The sequence below is a fragment of the Hyla sarda genome, chromosome 11, assembly GCF_029499605.1.
Source record: "Hyla sarda isolate aHylSar1 chromosome 11, aHylSar1.hap1, whole genome shotgun sequence".
NCBI lineage: Eukaryota > Metazoa > Chordata > Amphibia > Anura > Hylidae > Hyla > Hyla sarda.
Window position 1 is genome coordinate 99,072,878 of NC_079199.1, and position 21,791 is coordinate 99,094,668.

Below are 21,791 nucleotides of genomic sequence, written 5' to 3' on the forward strand. Positions count from 1 at the left end.
TATCTGTCTCATATCTATCTATCTATATCATATTTATCTATCTCATATCTATCTATCTATCTATCTCATATCCATCTATCTATCTATATCATATTTATCTATCTCATATCTATTTATCTATCTATTTCATATCTATCTCATATCTATCTATCTCATATCTATCTATCTATCTATCTCATATCTATCTATCTCATATCTATCTATCTCATATCTATCTATCTATCTCATATCTATCTATCTCATATCTATCTCATATCTATCATTTATCTCATATCTATCTATCTCATATCGATCTATCTATCTAATTACAATAATAATAATAACAATAAAGATAATAATAGTAATAATAATAATTATCGTTATAACAATAACAAAAATAATAGTAATTATAATATTAATAACAATTATTATTATTATAATGATAACGACAATAATAATAATAATAATAATAATAGTACTATACCCATACACCCTCATGACCGATGCAGCCAATAGCTGCCATTGGTTGGATTCTAATGTTTGAATCAATTTCTCCTTATTCTATTTGTTATATTATGTTTCGTTGCTTAATCTCGATAACTTATCTCTCCCGTCTTTGTGATTTTAGCCTCAGTGTCACGTGGTTCATGGTAAGACCCCGTTTAAGAACTTTTGATTTTTTTTATCTAGCGTGTAGATGTTAATTATAGAATGATGTTTACAGGGGCCTCGGTCTAGGGATTTATCATGGTTTTCACAATTGCTTTCCCTTAGACTGTTTTTGAGCCTTATTTTAAACCTTATTTTCAGTTGCTTTTGTGTTTTTTTTTTTGCTTTTTTATGCTTTTCATACTTTTTTTTTCAGCTGCTTCTTACTCAAAATTATACTTCAAAACAAAATGTGAACATAGCCTTCAAATTAAGAAAAATGCCCACCTCTGGATTAAAGGGGTACTCCGGGGAAAAACAAATGTTTTCAAATGACCTGGTGCCAGAAAGTTAAACAGATTTGTAAATTATTTTTATTTATAAATCTTTTTTTTTTATATATATATAACTGTTTATTTTTATATTTTATAAATAATTTTTCATTTTAACAGTAAGGGAATCAAAAAAGAAAAAACAGACATTGAAAACAAATAAAAAGAAAATATATCGGTATTATCTGAATCCGAACCAATAAATTGTTCGTCCTCTAATTGTATAATTCACTCAGATATGTCTTGTAATCATAACTATAATTAAATCTTAATATAATATAATATAACTATAATATAAATCTTAACCCTTCCAGTACTTCTCAGCTGCTTTATGCTCCAGAGGAAGTTGTGTAGTTCTTTCTAGTTTGACCATCGTGCTCTCTGCTGACACCTCTGTCCGTGTCAGGAACTGTCCAGAGCAGGAGCAAATTCCCAAAGCAAACATGCTCTGCTGCAGACAGTACCTGACTCAGACAGAGGTGGCAGCAGAAAGCACTGTGGCCAGACTGGAAAGAACTACACAACTTCCTCTGGAGCATACGGCTGCTGATAAGTACTGGAAGGATTAAGATTTTACAATAGTATAGTAAAGTAATTTACAAATCTGTATAACTTTCAGGCACCAGTTGATTTGAAAACATTTGCTTTTCAGAGTACCCCTTTAATACCCAGAATAAAATAGGGTTAATGAGATAAATGCATGGCATTTCTTTAGCCTATAGACTTGGTTACGGTTTTATTATGTTACATAAAAAATATATTATAAATAGAAATTATGCTTTTAATTTTTTTATGTAGATTATTTGTCTCTTTTTAATTTATTCAATTAAATTTCTTATATTTTGGTAGGACGTGACTGTTCACATATATGGGACAAGAATAATGCTTCCACCAGTGGAATATACCGGATACATCCCATAGCAACTAACTTCTCTTTCGAAGTAAGACAGCAAAAAAAGAACCTAAAATAAAATATGATCATCTGTTACCCCATTAATAATTTTACCCTTTTACTTTTTTTTACACTTTAAAACCTTTCATCAAACCATATTTTCTAAACTAACTCAGATTATATTCACTAACTACTCCTAACACCCCTCCTGACCTTAAAAAAAATTTCCAAGCTTTAAAAAGCTGTGTATCATACCTTTCCCCTTGCTCACATTGTCTGAGCTCCCGACAGGAGAAAGTGGGCGTTCCCCAGCAAGCGCAAAGTCACTGAAGCCTGTGAGAGTTGTGATTTGCCATGCCCCGCACGCACTTCCAGAGTTTGGTCTCCTTCCAGGCCGGGAGGAGACCAAACTAACTGTTTGACTTGCATCAGGGAAGAGAACAGAGCCACCTAGTGACCGTTTTTTTCAATCGTTAAAAACATATGAAAGGTTGAGAATTTTAACATCAAGTAAATAGCAAAGTGTCTTATAATTACATGACGAACAATATATGAAAAGTTTAGTTTGGTGACAGGTACTCTTTGAGGACCAAACTTTTTTTTTGTCTTAAAGGGGTACTCATGTGGAAAACTTTTTTTTTTTTTAAATGAACTGGTGCCAGAAAGTTAAACAGATTTGTAAATTACTTCTATTAAAAAATCTTAATCCTTCCAGTACTTATTAGCAGCTGAATACTACAGAGGAAATTCTTTTCTTTTTGGAACACAGAGCTCTCTGCTGACATCACGAGCACAGTGCTCTCTGCTGACCTCTGCTGACATTTTAAGAACTGTCCAGAGTAGGAGAAAATCTCCATAGCAAACATATGCTGCTCTGGGCAGTTCCTAAAAGGGAGAGATTTTAGTTTTTTTCAACATTATATTCAAAAATATACGTTTTATTTTTAATTTTTTAAGGCATCATACATTTTTAGCTTTTCATATTTGTATTTTTTTGTTATTGCTTTTACAACATTATATTCACAAATCTATGTGTGGGAAACCTAAAATTTTACATTAGAATTTTTTTGTTTTTGCAACATATGTATTCACATATATATTCATAGATCTATAATTTTCTAATCTTTTGAGGCATCATACATTTTTAATATTTCAAATTTGTATTTTTTTGCTGTTACTTTTGCAACATTATATTCATATATCTATATATTTTTTTAATCTTTTGGGGCATTATTGATTTTTACATTTGAAATTTGTAATTTTTGTTGTAGTTTTTGCAAAATGCTATTCATATATTCCTCTATATTCGTTTATCTTTTGGGGCATCATTATTTTTTAGGCTTGAAATTTGTATTTTATGTTGTTGTTCTTGCAATATTGCATATATATAAATATATATGTTTTTATAATTCTTTTATGGCATCATACATTTTTTACATTTAAAACTTTTATTTTTTGTTGTTGTTTTTGCAACTAAATCTATGTTTTTTAATCTTTTGAGGCATCATTGATTTTTATGTTTCATTTTTACTGTGTATCTTTTTGTTGTTTCTGCAACATTATATTTAGAAATCTATGTTAATTTTTTTAAATCTTTTGGGGCGCAACTCATTTTAAATTTTCATTTTTTCACAGTTCACTGTGGTAGAAATAATAATTCTGATGCCAAACATGTATCGCTTTGTTTTATGGCTTTTTTGCACAATAGCACATATTCAGACTGACAATAAGAAAATACGATTTTCCAATTTAAGGTATTCTGCGAAATGTCTACAAATGGAGGCTGGACACTTATACAAAGACATGATGGATCGGACGCATTAGACTTTGACAGAACGTTCAAAGAATATCAAAATGGATTTGGTAAACTACAAGGTAAATGTGACAATATCTTAGTAGAAGAAAAAGAAGAATATATTAATGATCAGTCAGGCACAGATAGAGACACACAAACAATAGCTGTAGCGATAAAAATATACACATATTTTAACGAATGTACAGGGTGGGCCATTTCTATGGATACACCTTAATACAATAGGAATGGTTGGTGATATTAACTTCCTGTTTGTGGCTCATTAGTATTTGTGAGGGGGGAACTTTTCAAGATGGGTGGTGACCATGGCGGCCAGTTTGAAGTCGGCCATTATGAATCCAACTTTTGTTTTTTCAATAGGAAGAGGGTCATGTGACACGTCAAACTTATTGGGAATTTCACAAGAAAAACAATGATGTGCTTGGTTTTAACGTAACTTTATTCTTTCATGTGTTATTTACAAGTTTCTGACCACTTATAAAATGTGTTCAATGTGCTGCCCATTCTGTTGGATTGTCAATGCAACCCTCTTCTCTATATACTGCTATATACTACTATATACACCGCAGGAGAAATGCTAGCACAGGCTTCCAGTATCCGTATACACTGCTATATACTACTATATACACCGCAGGAGAAATGCTAGCACAGGCTTCCAGTATCCTTATACACTGCTATATACTACTATATACACCGCAGGAGAAATGCTAACACAGGCTTCCAGTATCCATATACACTGCTATATACTACTATATACACCGCAGGAGAAATGCTAGCACAGGCTTCTAGTATCCGTAGTTTCAAGTGCTGCACATCTCGTATCTTCACAACTGTTACGCCGAGCGCTCCGGGTTCCCGCTCCTCCCCGGAGCGCTCGCTTCACCTCCTCCGCTGCAGCGCTCCGGTCACGTCCTCTGACCCGGGGCGCTGCGATCCTGCTGCTAGCCGGGATGCGATTCGCGATGCGGGTAGCGCCCGCTCGCGATGCGCACCCCGGCTCCCCTACCTGACTCGCTCCCCGTCTGTTCTGTCCCGGCGCGCGCGGCCCCGCTCCCTAGGGCGCGCGCGCGCCGGGTCTCTGCGATTTAAAGGGCCACTGCGCCGCTGATTGGCGCAGTGGTTCCAATTAGGGTTATCACCTGTGCACTCCCTATATTACCTCACTTCCCTTGCACTCCCTTGCCGGATCTTGTTGCCTTAGTGCCAGTGAAAGCGTTCCTTGTGTGTCCCTTGCCAGTGTTTCCAGACCTTCTGCCGTTGCCCCTGACTACGATCCTTGCTGCCTGCCCCGACCTTCTGCTACGTCCGACCTTGCTTCTGCCTACTCCCTTGTACCGCGCCTATCTTCAGCAGCCAGAGAGGTGAGCCGTTGCTAGTGGATACGACCTGGTCACTACCGCCGCAGCAAGACCATCCCGCTTTGCGGCGGGCTCTGGTGAAAACCAGTAGTGGCTTAGAACCGGTCCACTAGCACGGTCCACGCCAATCCCTCTCTGGCACAGAGGGTCCACTACCTGCCAGCCGGCATCGTGACAGTAGATCCGGCCATGGATCCCGCTGAAGTTCCTCTGCCAGTTGTCGCTGACCTCACCACGGTGGTCGCCCAGCAGTCACAACAGATTGCGCAACAAGGCCAACAGCTGTCTCAACTGACCGTTATGCTACAACAGTTGCTACCACAGCTTCAGCAGTCATCTCCTCCGCCAGCTCCTGCACCTCCTCCGCAGCGAGTGGCCGCTCCTGGGATACGCTTATCCTTGCCGGATAAATTTGATGGGGACTCTAAGTTTTGCCGTGGCTTCCTTTCCCAATGTTCCCTGCATCTGGAGATGATGTCGGACCTGTTTCCCACTGAAAGGTCTAAGGTGGCTTTCGTAGTCAGTCTTCTGTCCGGAAAAGCCCTGTCATGGGCCACACCGCTCTGGGACCGCAATGACCCCGTCACTGCCTCTGTACACTCCTTCTTCTCGGAAATCCGAAGTGTCTTTGAGGAACCTGCCCGAGCCTCTTCTGCTGAGACTGCCCTGTTGAACCTGGTCCAGGGTAATTCTTCCGTTGGCGAGTATGCCGTACAATTCCGTACACTTGCTTCAGAATTGTCCTGGAATAATGAGGCCCTCTGCGCGACCTTCAAAAAAGGCCTATCCAGCAACATTAAAGATGTTCTGGCCGCACGAGAAATTCCTGCTAATCTACATGAACTTATTCACCTAGCCACTCGCATTGACATGCGTTTTTCTGAAAGGCGTCAGGAACTCCGCCAAGATATGGACTCTGTTCGCACGAGGCGTTTCGTCTCCTCGGCTCCTCTCTCCTCTGGTCCCCTGCAATCTGTTCCTGTGCCTCCCGCCGTGGAGGCTATGCAGCTCGACCGGTCTCGCCTGACACCTCAAGAGAGGACACGACGCCGTATGGAGAACCTCTGCCTGTACTGTGCTAGTACCGAACACTTCCTGAGGGATTGTCCTATCCGTCCTCCCCGCCTGGAAAGACGTACGCTGACTCCGCACAAAGGTGAGACAGTCCTTGATGTCTACTCTGCTTCTCCACGTCTTACTGTGCCTGTGCGGATGTCTGCTTCTGCCTTCTCCTTCTCTACAGTGGCCTTCTTGGACTCCGGTTCTGCAGGAAATTTTATTTTGGCCTCTCTCGTCAACAGGTTCAGCATCCCAGTGACCAGTCTCGCCAGACCCCTCTACATCAATTGTGTAAATAATGAAAGATTGGACTGTACCATACGTTTCCGCACGGAGCCCCTTCTTATGAGCATCGGATCTCATCATGAGAAGATTGAACTTTTGGTCCTCCCCAATTGCACCTCGGAGATTCTCCTTGGACTTCCCTGGCTTCAACTTCATTCCCCAACCCTGGATTGGTCCACTGGGGAGATCAAGAGTTGGGGGTCCTCTTGTTCCAAGAACTGTCTAAAACCGGTTCCCAGTAACCCTTGCCGTAACTCTGTGGTACCTCCAGTAACCGGTCTCCCTAAGGCCTATATGGACTTCGCGGATGTTTTCTGCAAAAAACAAGCTGAGACTCTACCTCCTCACAGGCCTTATGATTGCCCTATCGACCTCCTCCCGGGTACTACTCCACCCCGGGGCAGAATTTATCCTCTCTCTGCCCCAGAGACTCTTGCCATGTCCGAATACGTCCAGGAGAATCTAAAAAAGGGCTTTATCCGTAAATCCTCCTCTCCTGCCGGAGCCGGATTTTTCTTTGTCTCCAAAAAAGATGGCTCCCTACGTCCTTGCATTGACTACCGCGGTCTTAATAAAATCACGGTTAAGAACCGCTACCCCTTACCCCTCATCTCTGAACTCTTTGATCGCCTCCAAGGTGCCCACATCTTCACTAAATTGGACTTAAGAGGCGCCTATAACCTCATCCGCATCAGAGAGGGGGACGAGTGGAAAACGGCATTTAACACCAGAGATGGACACTTTGAGTATCTGGTCATGCCCTTTGGACTGTGCAATGCCCCTGCCGTCTTCCAAGACTTTGTCAATGAAATTTTTCGTGATCTATTATACTCCTGTGTTGTGGTATATCTGGACGATATCCTAATTTTTTCTGCCAATCTAGAAGAACACCGCCAGCATGTCCGTATGGTTCTTCAGAGACTTCGTGACAACCAACTCTATGCCAAAATTGAGAAATGTCTGTTTGAATGCCAATCTCTTCCTTTTCTAGGATATTTGGTCTCTGGCCAGGGACTACAGATGGATCCAGACAAACTCTCTGCCGTCTTAAATTGGCCACGCCCCTCCGGACTCCGTGCTATCCAACGCTTTTTGGGGTTCGCCAATTATTACAGGCAATTTATTCCACATTTTTCTACCATTGTGGCTCCTATCGTGGCCTTAACCAAAAAAAATGCTGATCCCAAGTCCTGGCCTCCTCAAGCAGAAGACTCCTTTAAACAACTCAAGTCTGCCTTTTCTTCGGCTCCCGTGCTCTCCAGACCTGACCCTTCCAAACCCTTCCTATTGGAGGTTGATGCCTCCTCAGTAGGAGCTGGAGCTGTTCTTCTACAAAAAAATCCTTCCGGGCATGCTGTCACTTGTGGTTTTTTCTCTAGGACCTTCTCTCCAGCGGAGAGGAACTACTCCATCGGGGATCGAGAGCTTCTAGCCATTAAATTAGCACTTGAGGAATGGAGGCATCTGCTGGAGGGATCTAGATTTCCTGTTATTATCTACACCGACCACAAGAACCTCTCCTACCTCCAGTCGGCCCAACGGCTGAATCCTCGCCAGGCCCGGTGGTCTCTGTTCTTTGCCCGATTTAACTTTGAGATTCACTTTCGTCCTGCCGATAAGAACATTAGAGCCGATGCTCTCTCTCGTTCCTCGGATGCCTCAGAAGTTGATCTCCCTCCGCAACACATCATTCCACCTGACTGCCTGATCTCCACTTCTCCTGCCTCCATCAGGCAGACTCCTCCAGGAAAGACCTTTGTTTCTCCACGCCAACGCCTCGGAATCCTCAAATGGGGTCACTCCTCCCATCTCGCAGGTCATGCGGGCATCAAGAAATCTGTGCAACTCATCTCCCGCTTCTATTGGTGGCCGACTCTGGAGACGGATGTTGGGGACTTTGTGCGAGCCTGCACTATCTGTGCCCGGGATAAGACTCCTCGCCAGAAGCCCGCTGGTTTTCTTCATCCTCTGCCTGTCCCCGAACAGCCTTGGTCGCTGATTGGTATGGATTTTATTACTGATTTACCCCCTTCCCGTGGCAACACTGTTATTTGGGTGGTCGTTGATCGATTCTCCAAAATGGCACATTTCATTCCTCTTCCTGGTCTTCCTTCTGCGCCTCAGTTGGCTAAACAATTTTTTGTACACATTTTTCGTCTTCACGGGTTGCCTACGCAGATTGTCTCGGATAGAGGGGTCCAATTCGTGTCTAAATTCTGGAGAGCTCTCTGTAAACAACTCAAGATTAAATTAAATTTTTCCTCTGCATATCATCCCCAGTCCAATGGACAAGTAGAAAGAATTAACCAGATCCTGGGTGATTATTTGCGACATTTTGTTTCCTCCCGCCAGGATGACTGGGCAGATCTCCTTCCATGGGCCGAATTCTCGTATAACTTCAGGGTCTCTGAATCTTCCTCCAAATCCCCATTTTTCGTGGTGTACGGCCGTCACCCTCTTCCCCCCCTCCCTACCCCCTTGCCCTCTGGTCTGCCCGCTGTGGATGAAATTTCTCGTGACCTTTCCATTATATGGAGAGAGACCCAAAATTCTCTCTTACAGGCTTCTTCACGCATGAAGAGGTTCGCGGATAAGAAAAGAAGAGCTCCCCCCGTTTTTTCCCCTGGAGACAAGGTATGGCTCTCCGCTAAATATGTCCGCTTCCGTGTCCCTAGCTACAAGTTGGGACCACGCTATCTTGGTCCTTTCAAAATTTTGTGTCAAATTAATCCTGTCTCTTATAAACTTCTTCTTCCTCCTTCTCTTCGTATCCCTAATGCCTTTCACGTCTCTCTTCTCAAACCACTCATCCTCAACCGTTTTTCTCCCAAATCTGTTCCTCCCACTCCTGTTTCCGGCTCCTCGGACGTCTTCTCGGTCAAGGAGATTTTGGCTGCCAAAAAGGTCAGAGGGAAAAATTTTTTTTTAGTAGACTGGGAGGGTTGTGGTCCTGAAGAGAGATCCTGGGAACCTGAGGACAACATCCTTGACAAAAGTCTGCTCCTCAGGTTCTCAGGCTCCAAGAAGAGGGGGAGACCCAAGGGGGGGGGTACTGTTACGCCGAGCGCTCCGGGTTCCCGCTCCTCCCCGGAGCGCTCGCTTCACCTCCTCCGCTGCAGCGCTCCGGTCACGTCCTCTGACCCGGGGCGCTGCGATCCTGCTGCTAGCCGGGATGCGATTCGCGATGCGGGTAGCGCCCGCTCGCGATGCGCACCCCGGCTCCCCTACCTGACTCGCTCCCCGTCTGTTCTGTCCCGGCGCGCGCGGCCCCGCTCCCTAGGGCGCGCGCGCGCCGGGTCTCTGCGATTTAAAGGGCCACTGCGCCGCTGATTGGCGCAGTGGTTCCAATTAGGGTTATCACCTGTGCACTCCCTATATTACCTCACTTCCCTTGCACTCCCTTGCCGGATCTTGTTGCCTTAGTGCCAGTGAAAGCGTTCCTTGTGTGTCCCTTGCCAGTGTTTCCAGACCTTCTGCCGTTGCCCCTGACTACGATCCTTGCTGCCTGCCCCGACCTTCTGCTACGTCCGACCTTGCTTCTGCCTACTCCCTTGTACCGCGCCTATCTTCAGCAGCCAGAGAGGTGAGCCGTTGCTAGTGGATACGACCTGGTCACTACCGCCGCAGCAAGACCATCCCGCTTTGCGGCGGGCTCTGGTGAAAACCAGTAGTGGCTTAGAACCGGTCCACTAGCACGGTCCACGCCAATCCCTCTCTGGCACAGAGGGTCCACTACCTGCCAGCCGGCATCGTGACAACAGCATAGACAATTGCCTTCAGATGACCCCAAAGATAAAAGTCTAAGGGGTTCAGATTGGGAGACCTTTGGGGCCATTCAACTGGCCCACGACGACCAATCCACTTTCCAGGAAACTGTTCATCTAGGAATGCTCGAACCTGACACCCATAAAGTGGTGGTCACCATCTTGCTGGAAAAACTCAGGGAACGTGCAGCTTCAGTGCATAAAGAGGGAAACACATCATCATGTAGGCCACTGGATATGCGAAATTGCTACATGATGATGTGTTTCCCTCTTTATGCACTGAAGCTGCACGTTCCCTGCATTTTTCCAGCAAGATGGTGACCACCACATTATAGGTGTCAGGTCCGAGCATTCCTAGATGAACAGTTTCCTGGAAAGTGGATTAGTTGTTGTAGGCCAGTTGAATGGCCCCCAAGGTCTCCCGATCTGACCCCCTTTTATCTTTGGGGTCATCTGAAGGCAATTGTCTATGCTGTGAAGATACGAGATGTGCAGCACCTGAAACTACGGATACTGGAAGCCTGTGCTGGCATTTCTCCTGCGGTGTATATAGTAGTATATAGCAGTGTATACGGATACTGGAAGCCTGTGCTAGCATTTCTCCTGCGGTGTATATAGTAGTATATAGCAGTGTATACGGATACTGGAAGCCTGTGCTAGCATTTCTCCTGCGGTGTATATAGTAGTATATAGCAGTATATAGAGAAGAGGGTTGCATTGACAACCCAACACAATGGGCAGCACATTGAACACATTTTATAAGTGGTCAGAAACTTGTAAATAACTCATGAAAGAATAAAGTTACGTTAAAACCAAGCACATCATTGTTTTTCTTGTGAAATTCCCAATAAGTTTGATGTGTCACATGACCCTCTTCCTATTGAAAAAACAAAAGTTGGATTCAAAATGGCCACCATGGTCACCACCCATCTTGAAAAGTTTCCCCCCTCACATATACTAATGTGCCACAAATAGGAAGTTAATATCACCAACCATTCCCATTTTATTAAGGTGTATCCATATAAATGGCCCACCCTGTATATTACAAATATACATATAATGGTATTATCTAAATTATATAAAAAGTTTTTGTTGACGACAGGTACCCTTTAATGTTTAACGAAAATGTAACACATTATTGGGCCTGATATTTAGAGCTATGTTATCAATATTTACTAAAATATATTTAACAGGTTTTTTTTTTAAATCATAAATAGAGGCCTAAACCAATGTTGTGGTTGGATTGGCTCATAAAACATAGTTATGTGGATGTTGTGCCTAGTGCAAAAATTACTACTATACTACTATAACATGTGACTAAATAAAAAAATAAAAAAACAACAATAAAGTAAAAAAAGAAAAAGATGAAAATAAAATAGAAATATAATAATAATATAGTAATAACAATTATTATTATTTTTATTATTATTATTAATAATAATAATAATAATGAAGAAGAAGAAAAATAGTGGCAACAATATTTTTATTAATAGTTGAGCAGGTTACCACAATTTTTCTTAATATTGTTAACAATATTTCTATTTTTTATTACATAAACAGATATGATAGAAGAAAGTAGGGGGGGGGGGGCACTTACGAGTCGGAGTCTCTTGAAAGGTGCAGACTTTGTCTTTATTAAGGTTCAGTTAGTGATCCATAATGCAGGACGCCAGCGTGGTGCAGGGAACAGCCGCTTTCGCACCGAAGGCTGGTGCTTCTTCAGACTCCGCCTGAATTTTATTTCCATCTGTAATTTTTTTGTAATTTTATTTTCAAAAAGGTAGACACATGATATAGGTACCTTTTACACTATACTTTTTACACTATTTTCCAAACCAACCCAACTTGACGGCTGTAAAATAAAATACATTGGAAAATTTCCGATATGTAAACTACCTCTAATTAGATTTTTATATATTTTTTTTTTATAAGCTTAAAGGGTACCTCTCATCAAAAAAACTTTTGATATATTATAGATTAATGTATGCAGAATAACTTTACAATTGTATGTTATTAAAAAATATGCTTCTTTCTATTTAATTTTCCACTTTGAAGAAATGACCACTAGGGGTCTCCCTACCAGTCCTGGCAGCAAGCATTTCAGACTCATGCTGGAGTCCTAAACACTACGAGCTGCCAGTCTGCTTTGTTCACAAAGGAGAACACTCAGAGCTGCCAGCCTGCTTTGTTCACAGCCTGTTTGGCTGTGAACAAAGCAGGCTGGCAGCTCTGAGTGTTTAGGACTCCAGCATGAGTCTGAAATGCTTGCTGACAGGACTGATCGGGAAAAATACAATAGAAAGAAGCATATTTTTCATTAACATGCTATTGGAAAGTTATTCAACATTCATTAATCTAAAATATATCAAAAGTTTATTTGATGAGAGGTACCCTTTAATAAATTTTAGTTATTAAGGCAGAACTTCCGAACAAAAGCTTTCACTTTTTTTCGGGGAAAAAATAATAGGGTCGAGTTGTAGTTCTCTGCATAGTGCCTGGATTAGAGCAAAGCTTTGCAGGAAGAATGCCAAAGAACCTTGGTCCTCTTGTTGATGATGGTCCTTATGATCAGGTCCCCATTATTGTATCACTACTCACTAGTTTGTTTCTTATATATTATTTTGTTGTTATAGGTGAACTCTGGCTTGGACTCAAATACTTTTATGCCCTGACACAACAAACAGACAGACCTGCCAAACTGCACATCAGTATCGGGAGCTTCGATGGTAAAGAAGCATATGCCGAATACAACCCCTTCAGTGTAGGCAATGAAGACAGTTCCTATAAATTATCGGCAGGAAAATACTCCGGTACCGCAGGTAGGTGGATAGAGAGGACATATGTAAAAATAATTCAAACTAGTGAAACAAATGTGAAGAAAGATGAAAAATATATTATAACAATAATAAACATGATCTATATCTAACAAAAAACTAAATATGAACTATATCTTTTCACTTGTAGGAGATGCCTTCTCTGGGGATCCAGCAGTTAAAGGCTCCAACCAACATGGCAGCAACTTCAGCACTTGGGATCATCCCACCGACAACTGTGATGGGTCATGTCTAGTAGGGGACATGAGGTTCCTCAGCTGCAGTGAAATAGTCAGTTCAGGTTGGTGGTTTAACGCCTGCGGATTAGCAAATCTGAACGGAATTTGGCGCAAACCACCAAGATATAAAAATTATGCCTCATCAGTGTCGTGGCCAACCTGGAAAGTGAGAGAGTCCTTGAAATTCAGCAGAATGTACCTGATTCATCACTAGCAGATTCTACTGCATTGAGAAATATGTCATTTACAGTCAAATGTTGGCCCCCCGAAATTTTTCATGAAAATTAAGTATTTATCATGAAAAGGATTGCAGGGATACATGATTTGCTATACACACGTTTATTCCCTTTGTGTGTATTGGAACTAAACCAAAAAATGGAGGAAAAAAAGCAAATTGGACATAATGTCACCAAACTCCAAAAATGGGCTGGACAAAATTATTGGCACCCTTAACTTAATATTTGGTTGCACACCCTTTGGAAACAATAACTGAAATCAGTGGCTTTCTATAACCATCAATAAGCTTCTTACACCTCTCAGCCGGGATGTTGGACTCTTCCTTTACAAACTGCTCCAGGTCTCTTATTGGAAGGCGCCTTTTCCCAACAGTAATTATAAGATCTCTCCACAGGTGATCAATGGGATTTAGATCTGGACTCATTGCTGCCACTTCAGAACTCTCCAGCGCTTTGTTGCCATCCATTTCTGGGGGCTTTTTGATGTATGTTTGGGGTCATTGTCCTGCTGGAAGACCCAAGATCTCGGACACAAACCCATCTTTCTGACACTGGGCTGTACAGTGCGACCCAAAATCCATTGGTAATCCTCAAATTTCATGATGTCTTGTATACATTCAAGGCCCCCAGTGCCAGAGGCAGCAAAACAACCCAAAACATCACTGACCTCCCCCATATGTCACTGTAGGTCCTGTGTTCTTTTCTTTGTAGGCCTCATTCCGTTTTCGGTGAACAGTAGAATGATGGGCTTTACCAAAAAGCTCTGTCTTGGTCTCATCTGTGCACAAGACATTTTCCCAGAAGGATTTTGGCTTACTCAAGTTCATTTTGTCAAAATGTAGTCTTGCTTGTTTATGTCTCTGTGTCAGCAGTGGGGTCCTCCTGGGTCTCCTCCATAGTGGGGTCCTCCTGGGTCTCCTCCATAGTGGGGTCCTCCTGGGTCTCCTGCCATAGCGTTCCATTTAATTTAAATGTCGACGGATAGTTTGCGCTGACACTGATGCTCCCTGAGCCTGCAAGACAGCTTGAATATCTTTGGAACTTGTTTGGGGCTGCTTATCCACCATCCGGACTATTCTGCATTGACATCTTTCATCAATTTTTCTCTATCGTCCACGCCCAGGGAGATTAGCTACAGTGCCATGGGTTGCAAACTTCTTGATAATGTTGCGCACTGTGGATAAAGGCAAATCTAGATCTCTGGAGATGGACTTGTAACCTTGAGATTGTTGATATTTTTCCACAATTTTGGTTCTCAAGTCCTCAGACAGTTCTCTTCTGCTTTCTGTTGTCCATGCTTAGTGTGGGACACAGATACACAATGCAAAGACTAAATTAACTTCTCTCCTTTTTATCTGCTTTCAGGTAAGATTTTTATATTTCCCACACCTGCGACTTGCCCCAGGTGAGTTTAAAGGGGTTATCCAGGAAAAAACTTTTTTTTATATATCAACGGGCTCCAGAAAGTTAAACAGATTTGTAAATGACTTCTATTAAAAAATCTTAATCCTTTCAGTACTTATGAGCTTCTGAAGTTAAGGTTGTTCTTTTCTGTCTAAGTGCTCTCTGATGACACGTGTCTCGGGAACCGCCCAGTTTAGAAGCAAATCCCCATAGCAAACCTCTTCTAAACTGGGCGGTTCCCGAGACACGTGTCATCAGAGAGCACTTAGACAGAAAAGAACAACCTTAACTTCAGAAGCTCATAAGTACTGAAAGGATTAAGATTTTTTAATAGAAGTAATTTACAAATCTGTTTAACGTTTCTGGAGCCAGTTGATATATAAAAAAGTCATTTTTTCCTGGATAACCCCTTTAAAGGAACATCACATGCTTGAAACAATCTTATTTTTTCACAATTTTGAAAGGGCGCCAATAATTTTGTCCAGCCCATTTTTGGAGTTTGGTGACATTATGTCCAGTTTGCTTTTTTTCCTCCCTTTTTTGGTTTAGTTCCAATACACAAAAAGGGAATAAACATGTGTATAGCAAAACATGTGTTACTGCAATCCTTTCCTGTGAGGAATACTTCATTTTCTTAAAAAGGTTAAGGGGTGCCAACGTTTACGGCCGTGACTGTATGTAGTCTTTTAAGAAATGTTTTTACACACTTTAAATTACTATGTGCCTGTCTGCATGTATTAAAGAAAATCGAAACGAATATAATAAAAAAAATGTGTATCTTTTAATCAAAGAAGCACTGTTTTTTTTGCCTTTTTTTTTGCCTATATCATGCACACTCACTCCACTTATCCTGCTGTAATTTGGTCATGTGATCACCAGTTTGACCCACAGAAAATCACAGTGATTAAAGGGGTATTCCAGGCAAAAACTTTTTTTTATATATCAACTGGCTCTGGAAAGTTAAACAGATTTGTAAATGACTTATATTAAAAAAATCTTAATCCTTCCAATAGTTATTAGCTTCTGAAGTTTTCTGTCTAACTGCTCAATGATGATGTCACATCCCGGGAGCTGTGCATGATGGGAGAATATCCCCATAGGAACTGCACAGCTCCCGGGACATGACATCATCATTGAGCAGTTAGACAGAAAACAACAACTCAACTTCAGAAGCTAATAACTATTGGAAGGTCACTGTCATGCCCCCTCAATGCAAGTCTATGGGAGGGGGCATGACGGCTGTTACTCACCCTCCCACAGACTTGCATTGAGGGAGCATGGCCGTGACATCATGAGCCTCTGACCCTCAACGCCTGTCATCCAGTACGGTGCGAAGTTCGCTCTGTTCCCCAGATGTTTGAGGTGCCGCAGCCAAGATCACGGGGGTCCCCAGTGGTGGGGAGAGTGACCACTTGTTCCGGATCGCCCGGGACAGTCCCGCATTTGGAGAGTCTGTCCCGGGTCCCGGTCACCCTCATTCCGGGACAATGCAGTGTCTCGGAATGATCTGAGCCCGTGAGCCGCCGCCGACCGCTGCTGTGCTGTGACAGGGATGGCCTTAGGGGTGTGCGAGCTGTGCGGCCGCACAGGGCGCCATAGCAACAGGGGAGCCAGGCGGCCAACACAGCTTGCACAAAGTATATATCATTTGTAGTGCCCGACGCCCGGGATTTAGCCCTGCTTCGGGCAAGCAGCGCTAAATGCCGGTGTAATGAAGAATACTGTGCCCTGTAGCGGAATGTGACCCTCCGCACAAGGACACAGTTTTCTGCTTTGCAGGCCGCTCCCTCTTATTCCATTCCCACTACCCTCCCTCTACTGTGTCCCTATGCGGAGGGTCACATTCCGCTTCAGGGCCCAGTTTTCTTCATTACACCGGAAGGCTTCACATACCCCGCCCTCCTCCGCGTCTCCGGTTGGCTGGCGGCCATAGTCTGAAGAGGGACGTCGCACATGTGATGTCCCTCCGCAGACCCGCACAGGACGTCAGGCTGCCGCCAGAGAGAAGAGAAGCGCAGCGCAGGTCAGGTAAAGTTGTCTATGTGTATGTGTGGTTGTCTGTCTGTGTGTGTGTGTGAGTCGGGGGGGGGGGGGGGTGATGGGGGAAGGACAATGCTACCGAATTTGGGGAACCTGCTACTACCCAATGTGGGGAACCTGCTACTACCTAATGTGGGGAACCTGCTACTACTGGGGGAACTATACTGCACCTAATGTGGGGAACTATACTTCACTTAATGTGGGGAACTATACAGCACCTAATGTGGGGAACTATACTGCACCTAATGTGGGGAACTATACTGCAAGTAATGTGGAGAACTATACTGCACCTAATGTGGGGAACTATACTGCACCTAATGTGGAGAACTATATTGCACCTAATGTGGGGGAGCTATACTGTACCTAATGTGGGGAACTGTACTGGACCTAATGTGGGAAAACTATACTGCTCCTAATGTGGGGAACTATACTGCACCTAATGTGGGGGAACTATACTGCACCTAATGTGGGGAACTATACTGCCAACCTAATGTGGAGAGCTATACTGCACCTAATGTGGGGAACTATACTGCACCTAACGTGGAGAACTATACTGCACCTAATGTGGGGAACTATACTGCCAACCTAATGTGGAGAGCTATACTGCACCTAATGTGGGGAACTATACTGCATCTAATGTGGGGAACTATACTGCACCTAATGTGGAGAGCTATACTGCACCTAATGTGGGGGAACTGTACTGCACCTAATGTGGGGAACTATACTGTACCTAATGTGGAGAGCTATACTGCACCTAATGTGGGGGAACTATACTGCACCTAATGTGGGGGAACTATACTGCACCTAATGTGGAGAGCTATACTGCACCTAATGTGGGAGAACTATACTGCACCTAATGTGGGGAACTATACTGCACCTAATGTGGGGGACTATACTGCACCTAATGTGGGGGAACTATACTGCACCTAATGTGGGGGAACTATACTTCACCTAATGTGGGGAACTATACTGTACCTAATGTGGGGAATTATACTGCACCTAATGTGGGAGAACTATACTGCACCTGATGTGGGGAACTATACTGCACCTAATGTGGGGGAACTATACTTCACCTAATGTGGGGAACTATACTGCACCTAGTGTGGGGAATTATACTGCACCTAATGTGGGGAACTATACTGCACCTAATGTGGTGAGCTATACAGCATCTAATGTGGAGGAACTATACTGCACCTAGCATGGGGAGAAGTATTCTGCATCTAATGTGGGAGGACTATACTACATCTAATGTGGGAGAACTATACTGCACCTAATGTGGGAGAACTATACTGCACCTGATGTGGAGGAACTATACTGCACCTAGCATGGGGAGAAGTATTCTGCATCTAATGTGGGAGAACTATACTACACCTAATGTGGGAGAACTATACTGCACCTAATGTGGGAGAACTATACTGCACCTGATGTGGGGAACTATACTGCACCTAATGTGGGGGAACTATACTTCACCTAATGTGGGGAACTATACTGCACCTAATGTGGTGAGCTATACTGCACCTAATGTGGAGGAACTATACTGCACCTAGCATGGGGAGAAGTATTCTGCATCTAATGTGGGAGAACTATACTACACCTAATGTGGGAGAACTATACTGCACCTAATGTGGGAGAACTATACTGCACCTGATGTGGGGAACTATACTGCACCTAATGTTGGGGAACTATACTTCACCTAATGTGGGGAATTATACTGCACCTAATGTGGGAGAACTATACTGCACCTGATGTGGGGAACTATACTGCACCTAATGTGGGGGAACTATACTTCATCTAATGTGGGGAACTATACTGCACCTAATGTGGGGAATTATACTGCACCTAATGTGGGAGAACTATACTGCACCTGATGTGGGGAACTGTACTGCACCTAATGTGGAGAGCTATATTGCACCTAATGTTGGGGAACTGTACTGCCAACCTAATGTGGAGAGCTATACTGCACCTAATGTGGAGAACTATACTGCACCTAATGTGGGGAACTATACTGCATCTAATGTGGGGGAACTATACTGCACCTAATGTGGGGGAACTATACTGCACCTAATGTGGGGGAACTATACTGTACCTAATGTGGCGGAACTATACTGCACCTAACATGGGGAGAAGTATTCTGCATCTAATGTGGGAGAACTATACTGCACCTGATGTGGGGAACTATACTGCACCTAATGTGGGGGAACTATACTTCACCTAATGTGGGGAACTATACTGTACCTAATGTGGGGAATTATAATGCACCTAATGTGGGAGAACTATACTGCACCTGATGTGGGGAACTATACTGCACCTAATGTGGGGGAACTATGCTTCACCTAAAGTGGGGAACTATACTGCACCTAATGTGGGGAACTGTACTGCACCTAATGTGGTGAGCTATACTGCACCTAATGTGGGGGAACTATACTGCACCTAGCATGGGGAGGAGTATTCTGCATCTAATGTGGGAGAACTATACTGCACCTAATGTGGGAGAACTATACTGCACCTAATGTGGGAGAACTATACTGCACCTGATGTGGGGAACTATACTGCACCTAATGTGGGGGAACTATACTTCACCTAATGTGGGGAACTATACTGTACCTAATGTGGGGAATTATACTGCACCTAATGTGGGAGAACTATACTGCACCTGATGTGGGGAACTATACTGCACCTAATGTGGGGGAACTATACTTCACCTAATGTGGGGAACTATACTGCACCTAATGTGGGGAATTATACTGCACCTAATGTGGGAGAACTATACTGCACCTGATGTGGGGAACTATACTGCACCTAATGTGGGGGAACTATGCTTCACCTAATGTGGGGAACTATACTGCACCTAATGTGGGGAACTGTACTGCACCTAATGTGGTGAGCTATACTGCACCTAATGTGGGGGAACTATACTGCACCTAGCATGGGGAGGAGTATTCTGCATCTAATGTGGGAGAACTATACTGCACCTAATGTGGGAGAACTATACTGCACCTAATGTGGGAGAACTATACTTCACCTAATGTGGGGAACTATACTGTACCTAATGTGGGAGAACTATACTTCACCTAATGTGGGGAACTATACTGTACCTAATGTGGGGGAACTATGCTTCACCTAATGTGGGGAACTATACTGCACCTAATGTGGGGGAACTATGCTTCACCTAATGTGGGGAACTATACTGCACCTAATGTGGGGAACTGTACTGCACCTAATGTGGAGAGCTATACTGCACCTAATGTTGGGGAACTGTACTGCCAACCTAATGTGGAGAGCTATACTGCACCTAATGTGGAGAACTATACTGCACCTAATGTGGGGGAACTATACTGCACCTAATGTGGGGGAACTATACTGCACCTAATGTGGGGGAACTATACTGTACCTAATGTGGGGGAACTATACTGCACCTAACATGGGGAGAAGTATTCTGCATCTAATGTGGGAGAACTATACTGCACCTAATGTGGGAGAACTATACTGCACCTGATGTGGGGAACTATACTGCACCTAATGTGGGGGACTATACTGCACCTAATGTGGGGGAACTATACTGCACCTAATGTGGGGGAACTATACTTCACCTAATGTGGGGAACTATACTGTACCTAATGTGGGGAATTATACTGCACCTAATGTGGGAGAACTATACTGCACCTGATGTGGGGAACTATACTGCACCTAATGTGGGGGAACTATACTTCACCTAATGTGGGGAACTATACTGCACCTAGTGTGGGGAATTATACTGCACCTAATGTGGGAGAACTATACTGCACCTGATGTGGGGAACTATACTGCACCTAATGTGGGGAACTATACTGCACCTAATGTGGTGAGCTATACAGCATCTAATGTGGAGGAACTATACTGCACCTAGCATGGGGAGAAGTATTCTACATCTAATGTGGGAGGACTATACTACACCTAATGTGGGAGAACTATACTGCACCTAATGTGGGAGAACTATACTGCACCTGATGTGGGGAACTATACTGCACCTAATGTGGGGGAACTATACTTCACCTAATGTGGGGAACTATACTGCACCTGATGTGGGGAACTATACTGCACCTGATGTGGGGAACTATACTGCACCTAATGTGGGGGAACTATACTTCACCTAATGTGGGGAACTATACTGCACCTAATGTGGTGAGCTATACTGCACCTAATGTGGAGGAACTATACTGCACCTAGCATGGGGAGAAGTATTCTGCATCTAATGTGGGAGAACTATACTACACCTAATGTGGGAGAACTATACTGCACCTAATGTGGGAGAACTATACTGCACCTGATGTGGGGAACTATACTGCACCTAATGTTGGGGAACTATACTTCACCTAATGTGGGGAATTATACTGCACCTAATGTGGGAGAACTATACTGCACCTGATGTGGGGAACTATACTGCACCTAATGTGGGGGAACTATACTTCATCTAATGTGGGGAACTATACTGCACCTAATGTGGGGAATTATACTGCACCTAATGTGGGAGAACTATACTGCACCTGATGTGGGAGAACTATACTGCACCTGATGTGGGGAACTATACTGCACCTAATGTTGGGGAACTATACTTCACCTAATGTGGGGAATTATACTGCACCTAATGTGGGAGAACTATACTGCACCTGATGTGGGGAACTATACTGCACCTAATGTGGGGGAACTATACTTCATCTAATGTGGGGAACTATACTGCACCTAATGTGGGGAATGATACTGCACCTAATGTGGGAGAACTATACTGCACCTGATGTGGGGAACTGTACTGCACCTAATGTGGAGAGCTATATTGCACCTAATGTTGGGGAACTGTACTGCCAACCTAATGTGGAGAGCTATACTGCACCTAATGTGGAGAACTATATTGCACCTAATGTGGGGAACTATACTGCATCTAATGTGGGGGAA

General features: G+C 43.4%; 1 protein-coding gene across 1 annotated transcript in view; it reads left to right on the top strand.

The window, feature by feature from the left end:
* The window catches only part of LOC130295219 (fibrinogen-like protein 1), a 21,251-nt gene extending 6,384 nt beyond the window's left edge, over positions 1-14,867 (top strand). The window contains exons 3-7 of the mRNA XM_056545735.1: positions 608-629; positions 1,809-1,900; positions 3,606-3,726; positions 12,764-12,949; positions 13,095-14,867. Coding sequence (XP_056401710.1) covers positions 608-629; positions 1,809-1,900; positions 3,606-3,726; positions 12,764-12,949; positions 13,095-13,396 — 723 coding nt within the window. The 3' untranslated portion in view covers positions 13,397-14,867. The remainder of the gene's footprint in view (positions 1-607; positions 630-1,808; positions 1,901-3,605; positions 3,727-12,763; positions 12,950-13,094) is intronic.
* The last annotated feature ends 6,924 nt before the right edge of the window (positions 14,868-21,791 follow it).